Source organism: Haliaeetus leucocephalus, unplaced genomic scaffold (assembly GCF_000737465.1).
Source record: "Haliaeetus leucocephalus isolate CR32 unplaced genomic scaffold, Haliaeetus_leucocephalus-4.0 Scaffold93, whole genome shotgun sequence".
NCBI classification, from domain to species: domain Eukaryota; kingdom Metazoa; phylum Chordata; class Aves; order Accipitriformes; family Accipitridae; genus Haliaeetus; species Haliaeetus leucocephalus.
Window position 1 is genome coordinate 52,271 of NW_010972529.1, and position 20,085 is coordinate 72,355.

At 40.7% G+C, this 20,085-nt stretch overlaps 2 protein-coding genes across 3 annotated transcripts in view; both read right to left on the reverse strand.

The window, feature by feature from the left end:
- Positions 1-398, reverse strand: part of IL10RB (interleukin 10 receptor, beta) — a 12,837-nt gene extending 12,439 nt beyond the window's left edge. Inside the window, exon 1 of the mRNA XM_010585325.1 lies at positions 153-398. Coding sequence (XP_010583627.1) covers positions 153-398 — 246 coding nt within the window. The remainder of the gene's footprint in view (positions 1-152) is intronic.
- An 873-nt stretch (positions 399-1,271) lies between these two features.
- Positions 1,272-20,079, reverse strand: IFNAR2 (interferon (alpha, beta and omega) receptor 2). Of its 2 annotated transcripts, XM_010585251.1 has the most exons (10): positions 19,983-20,079; positions 18,351-18,682; positions 16,700-16,796; positions 13,252-13,293; positions 12,804-12,933; positions 12,449-12,612; positions 9,477-9,649; positions 7,806-7,968; positions 7,245-7,363; positions 1,273-2,592 (listed from the first exon to the last, which is right to left on the reverse strand). In XM_010585251.1, exons 3-10 carry the CDS (start codon positions 16,740-16,742, stop codon positions 1,909-1,911), a joined length of 1,518 nt encoding a protein of 505 aa, XP_010583553.1. In that variant the 5' UTR covers positions 16,743-16,796; positions 18,351-18,682; positions 19,983-20,079; the 3' UTR covers positions 1,273-1,908. The 2 variants fall into 2 exon arrangements, with proteins under 2 accessions (XP_010583554.1, XP_010583553.1); XM_010585252.1 differs by lacking the exons at positions 16,700-16,796; positions 18,351-18,682; positions 19,983-20,079 and adding an exon at positions 13,971-13,980 and having other exon boundaries at positions 1,272-2,592.
- Between the last annotated feature and the right edge of the window lie 6 nt (positions 20,080-20,085).

Genomic DNA, 20,085 nt, shown 5'->3' on the forward strand with positions numbered 1-20,085 from the left:
GGGGCGGGGCAGGGCGGGGCGGCGCGCGGGCACCGCGACCGCCCCGGGCTGGCGGGCTTCGCCCTCCGCCCACGGGTCTGACCGCCTCCGACCGCCGGGGGACATCGCCCGTGCCCCGGTCGGCTCAGCCCAGTTTTCCCAAAGCCTCCCGCCTTCGCCACGGCCGCGTTCCCCTGTCCAGAAAGAGCACACCCAGCCAGCACCCGAACCTTCCCCGCAGGTCTGGAAAGCTGCTCATGGGTGCTGCGGTATAAAACATAGTAGTTAGATGCCTGGCTGCTCAGATACTCATAATCTCGAAAGAGCACCTTCAGCGTACAGCCTGGCAGCTGGGAAGACGGGAGGTCAGAATAAAGCGGATAAATAACTAACTCATAGACAGACATCAGATGACGCATAGTGTCAAACCTGACCTTGGATGAAATTCCCACTGCAGGCAATACGAATGTTACCTGAGGAAAGGTTTATCTTCTGACTGCACCAAAGGTAGCAGGACGTTCAGTGGCCCTGATCAAAACCAGCATAAACTTGGGGGAAGAGGGAGCAGTTTTATTATTCACAGAGTAAAAACGGTTCTTTCTCAAGCTATTACTGTTGCCAACTGAAAATACCAGTTCTTTGTGTGGGTTTAATACATTTGTTTCTGGCCCCTTTGTCACCTCCTGTTATTAAATGAGGCTACAGGGCTGGTTTGGCTTTCCCTGGGATGGGCACAGTCCCACCGCCTTCGCTTACGCGCGAGCGATTCCCCTGACTTCTGCCACTGTGGAGAGGTGCACACCAGCTACACTGTACAAACAGCAGCATCTTAGAGGGTCAGTGTGAGCAGAAGTTTCATCCACTAACTCTAAGGATGCACAAATCTGCAAATAATTAGCTTGTCAAGAGCCAAACTGTCAGGTACTTACACCTACTCATTTCTTAACAGCAGTGCAGCAGCAGAATATATTCCAGCACCTTAGAAATTACTCTCAGCTATCCTGACCAAAAGAATGACTGCCACCCATGGCAGCCTGAAACTGCCTGTGGGCAGAAAAGTAGTACCTAAGCAGATCAACATAAGGTGAAAAAAGTTGGTTTTTTTCAGCTGTGATACCTAAAAGTGTTCCCATAGGGAGTAAATTCTTAGCAGGCTAACTCATGTAGCTTTCCAAAGGCATATAGGAGCCACAGTAAAAATTCAGACAGGGATATGAAAAAAATTTCTTTTTATGAAGCACAAATGTTAAAATATAATTGTACAATGCAGTAACTTTTAAATGTCATATTTTAAAAAATAAGTGTAGTATTCAATAATGGCACAAAATTATATTAAAAATTAGAAAGATGTGTATTTAATGCCTTGATTCACAGTAAAAACTCTTTTGTGAGTATTCTTATCTCTGCCTCCATTATTTCAATTGATCAGCTTTCCCTGCACAAACGTAGAAATCAGTTCACTGACTTGAATATAGCAATCCATCCAGCAAAACAGGTTTCAGAGTGATCCATCAACAGAGCTAAAGAATAAAAAAGGAAAATTAAAAAAGCAGTCTGGTTGAGCGACCAGCCACTTACAACTCCTTGTAAGGCAAACTAACTTCTCACTTGAGTTAGAGAAAATATTTACTTTATAACAGCTAAAAGGTATAATTCACTATCAAACTGCAAAATGAAATAACTACTCTTTCTGCTGCATCTGAACAGTCATTTTTGTTTCTCTGTGGATACTTCAATCTGAATCATACCTGGAGCAACCTGGAGAGATCAGAGAAATATTTGTTAAAAATGAATGTTGTGTATTTTCAGTGTTCAGGCGTATACTCACAGAATGTTAAGAAAAGAAAAAGACAAGATCTGTATGTTGAGTCCAGAAATAAAAGTTGGACAACATCGATTCATATATTATAGAGTAATAGTGGTTCTCACTTATCTTCTTATGTATTCAGTTTTTTGGTCCATATCTGAATCTGATGAGTCACTGTCATCAGAAGAACAGGAGGAATTTTGCCATTCACGAGAGCTGCTAGGACAGTGTGGTTTCTGCACACTTTCTGTGTTATCCAGTTTTGCTTCAAAATCACAAGTACATTGCCAGTCAACTGGACCTTCTTGGGATGAAAGAAGAGCTGCAGAACTATCCACATTCTCTTCAGAGGTTCCCAACAGCACAGTTTTCAAGTTAATGGTAAAGCAAGCACTGTTCCTTTGCCTAGAAGAATAGTTACAGTTTACCTCAGAGAAAGGATTAAGTAACTCACTACTTGTGTTGTCTTCTTCAATGTCCATCTCATGCTCTTCAAAATCTTCTGGGTCAGCATCTGGATTTTCACTTGCCTGGCTGCTGCTGTTGTCACATGTACTATTTGCAGAGTACTGCACAAATACATTTATTGTGTCAGAGGAATGAGGTACTCGACTTATGATACCCCGCCTTGTATAGTCATGATTACTTATGGCATCGCTGTCACTGTCATCACTGTCATCTTCATCACTGATGCCACCAATGTGTTCATTTGTCTTTTTTTTAACCTCTTTGTAAATGATCTCTACAGAGGCTATTTCTTCAGATTCAGATGTCCAAGGTGAATAGGCTAACGTCCTAATGAATACCTAAGAGCAAAGTGAAAAAAATCAGCCAAATTTGCACACATGCACAGAAAAATATGAAAAAATACCCCCAGTCATGAGGTTGTCAAACAAATGATCCTTTATGTGGCACATTTTTTGCTTTTTCTGCAGAGTTCAAGGCGTCTAGGATTGTTCCCTCCTCCGTTCCTGTAAATATGACAGCCTTCACTACAAATCAAGGCACATTGCATTAGACAGCCTCAAAGAAATGACACTAGTGCCAAGCAGTTATCAGGTATGAAATGTTTCAATTCTAATTTTTAAGACATCTTTCTAAGAATAAAAGCTCATTTTAGACATACACCTTAAACCTGAGGTGAGTCTTGCAACTTTCTATTAGCTCTTGCAGTTACCGTGCAAAAGAGAAACCTTACATGGATGATCGATTTTAATGTCCTTTAGAAATGTATCATTTGAAGCAACAAACTATATAACAACCTAAGTCCCATTTTCTCAGTTTTACTCTGCACTTCTGAGGATTATTGAATATTCAAAGCATTGGGGGAAAATGTTGACAATAAAAAAATTAACCTTAGACACTATTTGGCAAAGTCATGTTCAGCAATCTTAGGGATATGAAGGTAACGACATAGCAAAGGACAGAAACATGAGGAAAAAAGTCTTAGAGAAAGTTGATACCAATCTACTCTGGATATGTTTGTAGAAAATGGAAAATACTTACGCTGAAAAACTCCATAGAACTAAGTGTAAAAGAAGTCAGACTATTAAAAAAAAAAAAAAAAGCAAGCAAGCACAGATGGATAGAACAAGTCCCGGAAATCTTGTTATTTTTGCTTGAAATTTAGTGGCAGTTCAATCTCTTCTATTAAAATAAAAAATTAGCTGACGCAGGACTGGCTTCCTCAAACACTAAAATGTGACACTTGATCACAGAAAAAGTGAAAGAAACATTATTTTATTCAAAATAGTGGAACAATTTGAGTGATGTATTACCATTACCCTTCTTTCTTCCTTAAATACGCCTTAATCATGGACTTTTTTGCCAATCACTGTATGTGACTACTGAGAATGCCTTAGCATTTAGAAGGTGACGCAGATACCGTTTGCCTTGTGTACCTGCCCATCCTCCCCCCTACCCCAACACCAAATAAGTTTTCTTTCAGGGCTATGTTGTTCCTTTTCTTTTCCTTTGCTTTTTTTTGTTTTCATCCAACTCCAATATTCAGGTAGATCATGACAGCCTGGTCCAAGATTTAGTTTCTAAGATACTATGCCAGCTCTAGATTCTGGCAGAGATAACATGCATATAAATATCCTTTTTTTTTTCTCCTACTAAGTGTTCCACTACCAGGCATCCTTTTCACTAATGCCTGTTTATATCTGAATACAGTAATAAATCATTCCTGAGACTGGAGAAGGAAGACAGACATCAGGCTACCCAGAGAAGTGATCCTGAACTTGCTAGAAACAGTTCTGGAACTAATAACTAAGATACTTTTCTGGCAGGAACATATCCGCACATCTATGGTATGAGATACCTGTGAAACTGGAAGACTGGGGACCTGCAAGGTATATCTTATTTCAGTAAAGAGGATTTTTCCTTTGACTGAGAAGCTGTAACTGTTGATGTTACAAAGCAGACTCAGGTTTCCTGAAAAACAACATGCTTTAAACACTGCTTCCTCAAAGCAGTGTCGCATCTCTACGAAGGTCTTTGATGGTCTGCCCTTTGTCACCTTGTTGATGTGAACTGACAGTAAGTTATTTGCTGTGTGTGAGATCATTTCCAATAACCACCCAGATCCTGCTCTTACCAAGCTGCTGAGCTTTTACTTTTAGCACTTCTTACATGCTGTCCTTGACTCCTTTTGTGGACAATAACCATGAAGCATAGCTTTAGAAAAAAATAAATCTTAAGAGCACGAACAGTGACTCTTTTCTTCTCCAGATGTGCCTAAATAACTGGCCCATCTTTTGGGGATAGTGAGACCAAAACTCCCAAATCTTGGCCATTTTTATGCATCACTACAGGAACAATATGCTGTCCTGGTTTTGGCTGGGATAGAGTTAATTTTCTTCAGAGTAGCTAGTATAGGGCTACATTTCAGATTTGTGCTGGAAACAGTGTTAATAATTCAGGGATGTTTTAGTTATTGCTACTGCAGCGCTTACACAGAGTCAAGGCCTTTTCTGCTTCTCACCCCACCCCACCAGGGAGTAGGCTGGGGGTACTCAAAAAGTTGGGAGGGGACACAGCTGGAACAGCTGACCCCAACTGACCAAAGGGATATTCCATGTCATATGACATCATACTCAGCATATAAAACAAGGGGAAGAAGAATGAAGGGGAGGATGTTTGGAGTGATGGCATTTGTCTTCTCCAAGTAACTGTTACATGTGATGGAGCCCTGCTTTCCTGGAGATGGCTGAACACCTGCCTGCTGATGGGGTGGCAGGTATATGCCCCAATAGAGACCAAAACTTCCTGACTGCTGAAAGGAAAGAGTTAAACTAGAAGCTGTGGTTCTAGCTGCCCAGCCCACATGGGAGTCACATACACAGAGTGCCCCAAGTCACATACCCCAGCTACCTGAGCCTGGCAGAAAAACCTCATTAAATGAAACACCTCAGTTAAGAGAAGTCTCTAGACTCCTGACCATAGATGACCACAAGCCCCGATCCAACCTAAGGTATAAATGAAGCCCACCAGAAGACTCCTTGGAGCCAGTCTTCCTTGGAGCAGCAGGTCTGCAGTCGGAGACTCTCCCCTTAGATCAGGACGTTGTCTAAGGAAACTCCCTGGGGTTGAGTTCCTCACCCCATTGGTGAGTGATATGTGCATTCTGAGTCATTTTAAGCTTAGACGTAGTTACAGTTCATGTAGCGACAGTTCCCAACTGACATCCTGAACCTGTAGATAAGTTGTGGTTGTCGCAGTGTTTACAACCAAATATCCCTGTTCAATCTGGCTGTTATATCTCAATACTGCATAGCATTCCTGTTCAATTTGACCATTGCATTTTGATATCATTAAACAAAACTGACTTTAGAAACATATTGCTGTTGGCCTAGTGTTTCTGCAACAGATGGGAAGTAGTGAATGAATTCCTTGTTTTGCTTTGCTTGCACACGTGGCTGTTGCTTTACCAATTAAACTGTCTTTATCTCAACCCACAAGTTTTCTCACTTTCACCCTTCTGATTCTCTCCCCCGTCCCAATGTGGGGGGAGTGAGCAAGCAGCTGTGTGGTGCTTGGTTGCTGGCTGGGGTTAAACCACGACATATGCCCATACCCAACTGGGTCTTAAAGCTACCTTCTGTCTTTTCAGCTTGCTTTCCTATGGAAACGTGATAAAGGAAAGACCTTGAAGGGAAGTTTAAAATATTTGCTTTCAGTTATAGACTCTTGCAAAATGCCTTTAAACTCCAGCAACCAGGGACCTGGCTAAACTATCCTCAAATCTTCAAATCCTCAAAACACTCTGATTTTTGGTGTAATAAACGGAAAAATATTACAGGTGTAATTGATTTTGTTCTTAGAGAGGAGTATAATGCTGCAGGGTGAAATAATGGAGGCAAAATGTGCCAGAAAATGGTTTTCTAAGGAGCAATGGATACACATTGCTCCTGAATGCTTTCAGAGCATCCTTCCTGGTGGAGAACAGGTCTTCTCCCTATTCACTTCACCTAAGAACTGGAGTAGGGTTTTTTGTTTTGGAGTTATTGCCCTGGCTCAGATAGAAGAAGAAATTTGTCTGCTGCTGGAAGGATTTACATATAAGGTAATTTTCAAAGGACAAGGGGTTAATTGTCCTACACTGGGTGCTCTGTGTACCATAAAGAGTTCATTTAAAGTCACTTTGGGTGGGGTTCTCCCCTTCACTGCTGCTTGCCCCCTCTAACTTCATAGAATCACAGAACAGCCCAGGCTGGAAGGGACCTCTGAAGACCATCTGGTCCAACCTTTAATAGAGAGGGAGCCTAGATGAGATTATCTAGCACCCTGTCCCACCATATACTGAAAACCTCCAGTGATGGGGACTCCATCACATCCTTGGGGAGGTTGTTCCAGTGACTGATTGCTCTCACTGTAAAAAATTTCTTTCTTACATCGAGATTAAACTTCTCATGGTGCAACTCGTACCCATTGCCCCTTGTCTTGAGAGCCTCTATCCTGTTTGTACCCACTCTTTAAGTACTGGAATACTGTAATGAGGTACCCCCAAGCCTTCTCTTCTTCAGGCAGAGAAGACCTAACTCCTTCAGTCTTTCCTCACAGTGCAGGTTCTCCAGCCCTTTGCTCATCTTCGTGTCCCTTCTCTGGACCCTCTCCAGTCTGTCCACATCTTTCTTGCACTGTGGGGACCAGAACTGGACATGATACTCCAGGTGTGGCCTGACAAGCACTGAATAGGGTGGGATGATCACATCTCTATCTCTGTTAGTAACTTGTCACAGAAGTAGCAAGAAGTGGTTTTGAAAAAGACTGAATATTTGTTCCGCAGAACAGACATGATTTAGCAGCCTATAGACTATCTTTAACATAAGCAAACTGCAAATTAAAACATTATAGGTACTTATATAACTTGTACCTGATGCACAGGATTAGAAATTTGAGATGGTGAACTTTCTCCTCCCAACCAGGAAGGTTAAATATGAGAATTATTACGTACCAAGGTACGTGGAAGTGATTTTTTTTGAAGAATATAACCTCCTGCATGCATACACTTCAGGGCACCAGCTACCATCAGTGAAAAACATATAGCACCTGCAATTCCAACTGTATGATAATCTGCAAATGAAACGACCAAACAAACAAACATATATGAATGAAGTTTCCAATGACCACATTTCATATTTCACATTCAGAACAGCTATTTAGAATCACAGAATAATTCTGGTTAGAAGGGACCTCTGGAGGTCATCTGGTCCAAAGTCAAAACAGGACCAAATCTCAAATTAGGTTCAGGAATTAAAAAAGAAATTACACTACCTTTGATAACTATTTATGCAGTTAGAGGAGCTTTGTATGGCTCACAGGATTAAGAATAGATTTGTAGCCCCAAAGTGGATGGGGTTTTATATTTCACTTATAAATTCCCACAAAGTTTATCACTCAGAACGTACTTTCTCTCTTATTATTTTTAGGATTGACTTGTAAATCATCCTACGTAAAAAGAAAACACTTGCACATAATCAAGTCAGACAATCCATTCCTGCACCACAGCAGTTACCTTGTTGAGCTACAGAGTCTGCAGTTACACATTTCCAGGCTGATGGGATGGAACGTTTGTTTAGAGCTGCAGAGACCATAACAGACACACAGTAATTTCTATTTGGATACAATTCTTCAATGACCGTAGTAAAAATTTCTTCAGTGGTTTTCTCACGTGGCCTCTGCCGTGAAAGACAATGTTTTAAAGTCAGGTATTTGCCTAAAAAGAGATCCCCAGCCACTGATAAAACATTATGGCTATTCCAGAGAAATGCAGTAGCATGTGAAACCGCAAAAACTGACACAGTAACTCAGGGGTTTACCTAGACAACTACTTCATCTCTAGTTCCAGCAGATGTGAAGATGCCTACCTTAACCCTGTTTGTGAAATATTGTATTATCAAAGATAAACTGCCTTCTGTCTCCAACTGTTGGTCACTATATGTCCCCTTGAAGTAGCCTCACATAGATTCTACAGATTTGAAACTGCAAGTGATATTCTGATTCAGAAATCAGGGGAAAAATATCCATGGCAGGCAAGCTGTGATTCTTCTTCTGTGATGCATGGCAGAATGAGTTAGACAGATTAAATTCCCAACAGGTACCTGTCTGACCTGCTGTTCAAAACTTCCACTACAGGCAGTCCATGCTCTAGTTAGGCAACTTATTCCAGTGCTTTGCGAGCCCAGGTATTAACGTCTCTATTGGTGTTTAACCTAAAGTCTGCATAATTGCCAATTTCACTTCACTGTTTTCAGTCACAGTGAATGGTTTATTTCCTCCTTTTCTGTAGTAAATGTTTACATACTCAGAGACTCTGGCCTCTAACTGTTCTCTACTTGGTTACACTAAGCAGTGCCCTATTATTCCAGCATTTCCTCACAGATCACGTGTCAGGATCCCCCAGAGTCCTCACTGCTCCTTTTTGGATCCTGCTCAACTGGTCTGTGCCTTTTCTGAACCCCAGACTGATGCAAGGTAGGTGGGCTTTACAAGTACTGAGTATGTAAAAATACAATTATTTTTTTTATCTCTCAGCAACATGAGAGTCACGTTTAGCTTGTAACATTACAGAATGCTCTCATCCCTTCTGGCAAAACTGCTGCCCGTATAGCTGTTACCACTCTACTTACTACACAGACAATTATTCTTAGGTGTTATGCCTTGCATTGGTCCTTATTGAATTATCTCCTATTATTTTGAGATTATTCTTCATTTTGTGATGATCATTTTAAGTTCTAATCATGCCTATTTATTTCAGCATATTAAAAAAAGAAAAATTAAATAGTACCAGACCCAGAATAGGTTGTTTCAGAAACTAACCGGATACATTTTTCCAGTTTGACAGAAAACTACCGGACTGCTTTCTCAACATGTTTTCCTATCAGCTGTGTATACACCTGCTAGTAGTTTCTGCTAAACTGTCTTTCCCTTGTCTTCCCAGACAATAGTCACCTAAGCCAGTGCCCTGTGCTTTATTTCAAATAAGGATACAGGACAACTAGTATTCCTCTTCTACACCTGCTACTCTGCAGTAAAAGGAAGCTAAGATTATGTTGGCCATTCTTTTTGTTTTCTTCTAAGTATGTTCTATTCACATATTTGCTTCTGTGAATCTGCTAACGATGAGAGCCATTTATGCTTTCTGTATTTCTCCCCTAAAGCACAAATAAAACAGAAAGTTCTTTACCTTATGCTCTCCATCAAGTGTTTTCAGTGTTATACCATAATCAAGGTCTTTATATATATCAATTAAAGACTGTAGCTTTTCATTTTTTCTGGCATGAGAGGTTGGCAGCTTTATGGTAACACTTATGCAGTTTAGACAGGAACTGATATTAACTTCTGGTGGTCCCAGGAACGCTATTGATAAAAAAAAAAGAGAAAAAAATGATGGAAAAAATATATACTACGTATTCAGTACCAATTCTATTTCAGTGATGGATATATAGCTGACTAATCAGATTCCAGAGTATGTCACTGTTGTAAATCCGCAAGGCCTTGCAATATTTAAGTTCCACGGTCAACTGATCTTTTCCCCCATGACCAGATTTTAAAAACACAAACCAGTGGAGAGGAGTGAAGTAGGAAGGTGACAAAGGCTTTGCTTCAGCTCCACAGAGGTGTGAGCTTTTTATCTATTTGAGAGGAAAACTGAGGTTAATGTATAGGAAAAGCTGATTACTTTCTTGCTCATCTTCATCTTCTAGTGACTCTCTGGAAGGAATTTTTGTAGAAATTCAATGGTGTGTAGCCCTGCATATATCCATACTGGTTGCAAGGAAAGCTATAGACTGTCAAGTTTAGACTTGACAGCTGAGCTCCAAAGACTAGAAACTCTAGTGACAGTAGGACAGAGGACTTAGCAAAACACTGTTACACTTCTGTGAGACTTCCACTGAGTTCGAAGTAATCTCTCCAGTTCAGGTCCTCAGGACACATATGTGTTTGAAGAGCCATGCACACTAATTGTCTCCTCTCTCCAAAACCACATATCCCTCGAAATCAGAGGAACTTCCGTAGTGAATCAAGCCCAAGATATTCTTTCCTCCAACACAGGAAAGAAGTAGGAATGTTGGAAAATGGTGTGAGACCAAACTATCTTCATAATCCTCCATTTCTGCACAGTGCATTGGCAGGGGGGGAACCATGAAAATTTAGAGTTTGCATTTCACTTTTGTCTCTTCCAGAAGCATGTACATTTTGATCAAGGCGGAGACTGGTCTGCCAACCTCTGCAAAATTCAAGGGAGCCATATACATTTGCTAACTACTTCTATTTCTGAAATAGGGTAGAAAGCAAAATAAAAAGTTTAATGCTTAAAACAAATGTGAGCTTTCATCTACTCTCAAACAGGAAAGCAGAGAATTGTAGAATCATACAGGGTGGAAAAGCCCTTTAAGATCACTGAGTCCAACTGTCAACCGTGCCCACTAAACCATGTCCTGAAGTGCCTTGTCTACATGCTTTTTTAATACCTCCAGGGACAGCGACTCAACCACTTCCCTGGGCAGCCTGTTCCAATGCTTGACAACCCTTTCAGTAAAGAAATTTTTCCTAATATCCAATCTAAACGTCCCCTGGCACAACTTGAGGCCATTTCCTCTCGTCCTATCACTAGTTACTTGCTAGAAGAGACCAGTACCCACCTCACTACAACCTCCTTTTAGGTAGCTGTAGAGAGCGATAAGGTCTCCCCTCAGCCTCCTTTTCTCCAGACTAAACAACCTCAGTTCCCTCAGCCACTCCTCATATGACTTGTGCTCCAGGCCCCTCACCAGCTTGATTGCCCTTCTCTGGACACGCTCCAGCACCTCAAAAAGCATGTCCTAGTCAAACGGTTGCACACTTACTCCTTTCTCATCTTTTGATTTAAGTTACAAACATTAGCTTAAATCTGGTTACAGTCAAATGTGGTTGTTCTCCTGGTTCTTTGTTATGAAGCCTTTCTGTCTTTGCTCAAATCCATCTGTCAAGAGGAGTGAGATTCCACCATAGGTATTTGAAGGTACACATCAACTGCACCCAGTACAGAAATATCTCAGAATATTGATTCTTTCCTATTCAGGCACTGTAAAACAAGAAAAGACTACAGGGTTCATCTAAGTCTTGTGCCCTGGAAAACATAACTTCACTCAATGGCTTTGGTTTGAACTAGAGAACTAATAGCAAAACATCCAATTTCAATTTACAAGTTGCCAGCTATGGACAATCAGAGCAACCTGACAGTTTGTTCCAGTGGTCAATTCAAAATATGCCTCTTGTTCCCAGCTAAAATTTATCTAGCTTCAGCTTCCAGTCAGGGCATGCTGTTATGTTTTGTTTACAAGACTGAAGAAGCCTGCCATCATATTAACTAGTGGTCAACACACCTTCTGATCCTTCTCTTTATTAAACTAATGGCTGAAAGACTGAAGGCCTCCACCTCAAAGGGATGCTAATAAATTCTTCAGTTATCCTTGCAGTTATTCCCCCCATCCCCTCCAATTTTTCATCATTTCTGAGACTGTAAGTGGACACAGCAGTGGCTACCTCTGTGCTGAATTCAGAGGTAACATGACCTACTTCTCCTCTGTAGTCCTCCAATTGTTCCTCAATCTCTGTTATTTCAAAACTGAATACTAAGTACAAGGGGGAAGCCACCTCTAGCCTTAGAAGATGTCACAGCTAATAAGCTGCTTCTTTCAGCAAGAAAAGGGAAAAGAGCAGGCTGATGAACAAACAAGTAAATCTCTTCCCCTACACCTACTGCAGACATGGTATTTCTTTAACTCTTAACATTGACTACCTGAAGACACAAAACCAGTGTTGTTTTTTTTAAAGTTATCTACCTTATGCACTTAGAGATTTTTGCTTTGTGCTTGTCAATGCTTGACACAATGCTATTTCCTCTGTATTTATGTATATATTTTACTTCAAAACCAGAGCCTCGTCCATTTATCAGAACTACTGTAGCCACTAATTTTGGAAAGCTATCTACGTATCCTCTGTCTTGTAACTGATGTGATACATTGTACACAAATTCATGTTCTCTTAGATAAAGGAATAAGCTACTGACCAAGTTAGTTTGGAGTGTCTTACTGTAAAGCTAGCAGAATAGCATTTCTACATCAGCTACGAATAAAAACTACTAAAATGAGCAAATGCAGACAGAGAACTTACTGTCACTAAGTGGCATAAAATGAAGTACAGAAGAATTTAACACTTCAGTTCCTGTGAATCTCTGAACCAATACAGAATAGGAAGCGAAAATATCTTTTAAATCGTCTGTCAGATTACAGGAGAGCTGTGTAATATCTGAACATTGTTTAGCAGTCTTCCAGTTCCTGTAAATCAAAACAAGTTTAAAAAAGATCAAAATAATCTGTCTGGATTCCCTGATACAAGAAAGCATGGCAGGGGAGAGAGGAAAAGCATTTCTGAGTAGAAAAACAGACAAACAAGAAAACGCCAGCCTTAGTATTTTGAGTCAATAAACATTAAAAGTAAAATTTGTGTCTTATAAAGTAAGACTTGCCTGCGGTCAGTGTACAGCACACGATAGTATGTTGGCACAGTTGGATCACTTTTTGCCTGCCAGGACAAAATGTGCTGAAAATTGTAAGATTGCATTTGTAGGTTGTGAGGTGGCCCTCCCAGAAACCTTTCTAGAAAGGGAAAAAAAAAAAGAACCAAACAAAAACAAACAACCCACCAGTATGAATGGCAAACAAATGTGAGATTGCAGCAATTCTAATAAATAAACCCAATTAGAGCAGCCCAATATTTGCCCCCAAATAAAGCAACCATAAAACAGAGTTCAGCACAATAGAAACAACAATGCAAGGACTATCCTCCTGTATTATATTTCTATTAAGTTCTTTCTTCAAAAAGCATGAAGTTTTAAAATGATGCTTGGTGAGAACATGGCAAGTTTTTTGAACTGTGTTAGGAAAAGCATTTGAAAAACAATAAAAACCTCTTACCAGGCAAGCTGCAACAAGCTGTAGACAGAATGCTGATATACACTGAAAAATGAAACTATGTATTAATATATTTGTATGTCTACAATATCCCATTATTAGCCTGCTATTGGCAATATTAATTTGCAACAATAGAGATGATACTCAGTATTCCCTTAGTGGAACTGTTTCTTTCTTTCACATTATCTTCCTACTACTTTGCTCTACCCTTCCCTCCTTCCTCAGAGTATGCGATGTCCCCTTCCAACCTCTATCATAAATTCACAGCTCCTAGGAGCTAGCTCTTCAATAACTACACTGTGGTTCAGGCTTATGCTGATCCCTGCCAGATGAGGGTCAAGACTCAGTGTGAATAAGCGTACTTAAGATGTTCCTATCAAATATTGTCTTAGAGGATTCTGACTATATTTCAGGTAGCTCACTGTCTATTAAATAACTCTAAGTCACGACAAGAATCTTAAAACCGGTCTGGGAAAAGATACTATTACTCCTTGAAGAACATTATTGAATCAGCTTCAGCAGGGATTCCTCGAGACTGTAGTTTAACAACTTTGGTATATTACTCACTGTCTTCAGCCAGCTAACTCCTGTAACTCCCTAGTTCAGGCTCTATTTCGTAACTTGCTCTCTATTTTGTGTCCTGTTCCTGTAACATTTCCCTGTGGGTGTTTAACTCTGCAACATCCTATTCTCTGCCTGCAAAAGAAAAGAAAAAACACCACCAACAGATGCTGCAACACTTCTCCTGTCACAAGGCGTGGTTAAGGCCACATTCGGCCTGTCAGTTCAACAGAGGTAGCAGGCCAGCAGTGTTTTGGGTATTGTCACATTTTTGGATAGAGGGTTTAGGTGTCAAGACAAAAGAGAGTTCATGGAGAAAAGTTTTAGGGAAAATAATGAAGTCACTTTGCAGATATTTCCATGGAGTTCGTCTAAAGCAGGAGAAAAAGCATGCATGTTTGAATTAAACTAATAACTTCTTTGACCAACTGAGTATGGGAGTCAGTAAGAGGATAGGTCACAAAACGCCTTTAAAATGAGGACAGGAAGTTTATATTTGTCACACTCTGTCAGTCAGGCTGAACGTTCAAGTTATCTCTTGAACCCAGCCTTCTTGCAGATTCTGACATTCTAGAGGTCCCCACATCTTCTTGTATAACCTCCGTAAGAGATTGTTCATCCAGATTCTCACTGTATTCAGAATTCTTTTCCTTGACCAAGTCAGTCTTGCATCATGTGCATCTTTCCAGCATGGTGCTTCACAGCATTCTTGAAATTATTGTTCTGACCCTTCTAATTTTTTTCTCAAGATCCTTTAGCTCCCTTCCACTTTGAGTGCAACAAATATAAAAATAATTGTCTTGACACCTAAACCCTCTACCCAAAAATACAACAATACCCAAAACACCACTGGCCTGCTACCTCTGTTGAACTGTGCTGATTAATACTGCCTTAACATGTTTTTTTATTCTCATCTCACTTAGAATGGTAACTTCTATAGCATGAGGAATGTCTTTGACTTTACGTTTGTACAGCAACTAATGCAGTAGCACTCTGGTCCACAACTGAGGTTCTCAGGTGCCACAGTATGATAAATTATAACAGAACTACCTGATGTGTCAACGAGACGTGCCACAGTAAGAATGACTGTGAAAAGAGAAAAGAAATATGGGACATGCCTCATAAAAAATTAAAACAATCTTTATGGAGATCTACAAATAATTGATAGGACAGTACTATTACAGAATGGTTGACATTGGAAGGGGCCTCCAGAGGTCATCTGGTCCAACCCCCAACTATGTGAAACACAGTACCAGAAAACATGGTCCTGGTGAAGTAGAGGGGATTCAGAATAGTCGTGGGTCAGTGGGAACTGCCCCATCCCAGACAGACTGGGAGAATTTCCTAATGGATTAATGAAGTTATTTTATGATCCTTGTCTACTTTTGCAGAGAGTACTGGAAGAGGAAAGGAAAAAACTGCTACTCAATTAAAGAGATATCTGCACAGAATCTATGGCTGCAGAGAAGTGATTTAAAAATTGCCCTTTAATCAGGAGTGGGCACACACAGAAGCACACACAAATACACTTGGGTACCTAAGGTTGTTGAAATCATTTGGGACAGATACTTAACCAAGCATCTCTTATAAATCTGGCTCTTTGGACGTCTGTATCACAAACAACTATGCTCCCAGCATCCCTTCTGAAATTAGATGCAAAGAGATTAAGCAGCTCACTCGAGCTGCACATGCAGCAAATTTACATTTCCACAAGACAGAAAACTCATGTCTCTCAAGCTTCATTTTGCCATTCAAACCACAAACATCCTCTCTCGTATGCCCTCCTTTTGCACTTGTTCTTCTACATTATTACTGAATAATAAACATCCTCTTAGAGAAGTGCAGTTAAAAGTACAACAACTGATTTCTTGCCATGTAGTAACAGATCACCTATCTGGAAAAAACATCCAGTGGGTGTAACAAAGCAATACCTTAAAAGTTATTATTCTTTACCTGAACACAAGCTCAGATTTGTAATAATTTGTGGCAGGAATTCTCCCTTCTCCGAAAGGCACACAGCCCTTAGCACATTAAGGCTATCCCCATTACAGAAACAGACAGTGTCAGTGCACACTCTAGTAACAACACACTTCATTGGAGCCAGACCTTCGGATTAGCAGATGCAAACAGTCTTTTGCCATTCTCTCTTATGCCAGCCACCTCACATCTGTCAGCTGTCTTGCTGATATATTTCCTGTTGACATAAATGTTTTTCTATTCTGTCCATATTTGTGATTTTTAAATGCCTCTCCCCTATCAAAATCAAATTCTATTCATCTAGAGTTCAAACTGCCTCAGAACTTTATTTTAACAAACATGTTTAGCGAAGATAGTTGGGAGAGTTGCAAAAATTTGTTTGTTGCACTTCTGTAAGTGACGCAGACAAGAAAAAAAAAAATCTTAGACCAAGTAACTAGGAAAATTAAGACTGGAGAAATAAAGATGGTCTGTAAACTGAATGGGGAATCTTCTTTACCATCTTATCCTTTTTACAGAATTAAATGATCCTATCCAAACAGTTTCTCACTACACCTACAGCTCAGCCAACAAACTATGTTTGTTGTGCCTGCTAATCCAGAAACTGAGGAGTCCTGAAAAAAATTAGAATAAGAAATGAAAAACAACACATCCAACTAAGAGTTCACTGGACATTTAGAGAGGCAGAATGCAATATGCTGTTTCAAAGCATTTCTTTCTCACGGGAAAATCCTGGTTTATGTACAGAATGGGGTATGTAGAATGTAATATACTAGATACTTGATTCTTTGAATTATTCCAGGGAGAGCTCTATAATAAGATGATGGTATTTTACTTCAGTAACTCAGGAGGAGTGTTGGTGAAAAATTAGCAGTACCACTCGTCTTACAATATAAAGCTATAGGCAACTTACCAAGTTGACAAAAATGCACTGGCCCACCCATCGGTGTTTCCATAGTGATTAAGAAATGTAACCTACTGATTGTGAAATGAACATTTTGCTTCTGTACCTGCAAATACATTAAAAAAAAAAAATCACATTCAGCAAATCATCTTAGTACATTACTTGCAAGTAAAACAATTTCTATGTATAGAGAATTATTTTAACCTCTTCAATGTTTGGGGGGAGGCAGTGGTACTGCAACAGTTACTGCTGGGGGGGGGGCAGGGGGGCAAGGATCCTCGGATTAAACAGGCAATTTTATGACAATAGTACTTTCCTTTTTTCAAGTGGAAAGGGCTATTACCATTTCAAATAAATACAGAAAACATCGTATGATTATTTGTATTAATTTTGCATGAAGATAGCCTCTGAAAATTCTATGCCACTTACTCCAACTTACTAAATACAATGAAAATAAACACTGCTTGGCTTTATTTGAAATATTACAGGAACTCATCACTGTTGCAAAAAATGTTTCCAGAAAGACAGTAGATCAAGAGGGAGGTTCGGAAAAAAAAATATTTATAAAATTATTAATTATAAGGAAGTTATTAAGTTTGTTACAATTTTTTAATACATAAGACCTATTAAAATAGTCCATCTCCTCAACATTATTATTTTACTCTATTTATTATCCTCAGAGCATTAATATTTGCAGGATCTGGTTTTGAATTACAGGCAAAGTGCTAAGGAACAACTGTGAATCTATAGATGGCCAGGCAAGGGTATAACTATTTCCAAAGAATCTTCTCCTCAAGTTTAATACAAATAAATTGGGTTTTAATTTAAAATGGTTTTAAAATACAACTTAAATTATTTTTTCTGCAAAACAAACAGCTCAAAAATTAAAATCACGACAGAGCATACTATGGTTAAACTTAACACAGTATGTTAAGTCAGGTGAATTAAAAAAACCCTTATCCGAGATGTGAATCTTCCCCTGCTCAAACTTTTAGCATGACTATAGGAAGGCACTGGATAAATGTTAAAAACCTGTAGCTGTGCAACTGATAATCATAACTCCACAGACAAAGACAATGTTCTTTTCATTTCAGTTTGGTTCATTTTATTAACTCATTCAAGCATGAGGAATATTTAGGAGAAATAAATTATCAGTCTTCCTCTTTTCAATCAAAATTAAAAACGATGGATGAGAAAATAACATTTACTAGTTACAAAATCTTTAAGTTTATCACTGATATCAACAAACTAGAAAGCAATTAAGTCACACATATCTATCAAGTCCATTTAGTTTTGTCACTAGTGTATGTGACAGACGGTAAAATAATTTGACTTTCTCATTCAGATCAAGCTTACAGATTAAACAAGTAGAAAAAAAATAAAAATCTTTCTACTGCAACAAGGGTACCAGCTTTGTTCATAAGTCACACAGAAACCTAATGACTGTGAAGGTAACATCATTTGACATTTTAAACAAACAGTTACACCTGCAGGATCTGATTTTCCAGGCTGTTCAAAGTTTTCTCTTAAGGGGAAAACTTTGAGGATCCTGAATTCACTTAGGAAAATATTTCCTTTACATCTTAATCCTTGCAATTAATCACAAGACATGTTCAAAGCACTTCATATATAGTATTATGCAATCAATGTATTTGCATACCTTTGATCCTTGCTGTACATTCTGTCACGAATAACAACTATTCCACTCTTGGAATCTGAAGCAACTCGTGCATGGCTCTGTATGCTGAACAACACATGTATCTTACATGATGCATATTCAAAGCCAAGTTATATGTTTAGCACCTTAGAATATGTAAGCAAAATGTGACAAAACAGGTTCATCCCCGAGTTTGCATAGTTGTCTAAATCTGGATGTCCTCTGCAGATCTATCAATGCCAGTGAAATTCCAGAGGAAATTCCAGGGAAAAACCATTTCTGTCAGAACTCTGATTAGCTTTTGTTACTCCTCCTCTTCAGAGCTTCAGCAATCCCTGGAAAGAAGCCATGGAAATACTAGTGAGTCCAGCACCCACTCACCTCAACAGCCCCGGGCTCTCAGTAACTCCCCTGAGAGCTGCCTGAAGCCCCCAGCGCTTTCAAAACTCAGCTTCACGCTTCCACGTCATCTTCAGTGGCAGCTCATTTTTAACTGGAGTTCAGGCTGGGTTGTTTTGTATTTGCTTCCAGTCAGAAAAAAAGCAAGCTTTGAAGTTTTGAAAGTCACTGGCTGGTACTTCGGAAAAGCTCCACACCAGTAAAGCAGAAAACACACCCTATATTCTTTGAAACAAGCAGGTGGTGTATTTATTTATAGAAATCTACTTATCAGAATATTGAGCGAGAGACAGAGAGAGGGACAGAGACCACAGGAGATGTTTCAGGCAGAGAAGTCAGCGGAGGAATGTTCTAAACCTACACAGGTAATACAACGTATGGATCAACTCTACTACTGAAACCATGTGAACCAGGGAACCATGCTGTGGGTTGCAATGTTATGCCCACTCTCTATTCCTGGCTTTGCTGGGGGACTTCAGATAAGTCGCTTCTAAGGATACTGAAATCGTGTAACCTTAATAATCCAAGTGCCCTAACCAGAAGTCCATTTTCCATACACTGCCAGGCGTGCTCCTGGTGAGCCGGACGTGCCCCTGGAGGAACCAGAGTGGGACACGCAGCATTAAAACATCCCCCCAGACTGCCGCGTGCCGCTCCAGCGCGGCAGGGGGGACAACGGAACCGCACTTGCGACAACGGGACCGGTCAGACTCTACCGTTGCCTGTTTTTCCTTACAAATTTCTAGCCTCGAGCTACACGACTACCTGCATCAAAACCAGCTACACCGCACCTCGCAGGCTACCGCTGCGACCAATTTTGCATTCACTGACACTGCCGCAGAAAGATTCCCAATAACCCGCTGTTTCTATGTGCGATTCGGCTGGTATTACGCCAAAACGTGCTGCGGGGAGACGGACTTCGGCCAACAGCGACCTCCACAACGCGCCCAGCGAAGCCCTAACGGAAACGAGAGACCCTTCCAGGCAATACCCGCAGCCGACCGCGGCTCAGGAAGCCAGGCCTGGCGCCCACGGACACCTCCCCTCGCCGAGGGAGAAGGGGGAGCACCCCGCGACGCTCCGCCGACCGCGGCCGGCCCGGGCCCTGGGGCGGCGAGGGGCTGCCCCAGACCTCGCTCCGGCCGCTCTAACGGAACGCTTCCATCGCCCACACCACGGACGGGCGGCCACCCACTAAGGAAAAGAGGACACACGCCACCGCCTTCCCGGCCGTACCTGGCAGCAGGCGGCATCCCTGCGGGCTCGGCTCCGCTCCGCGCCGGCTCCCCACGGCAGCCCTGCCAGGCCGAGGGAGAGGGGCCGGGCACGGGCGCCGGAC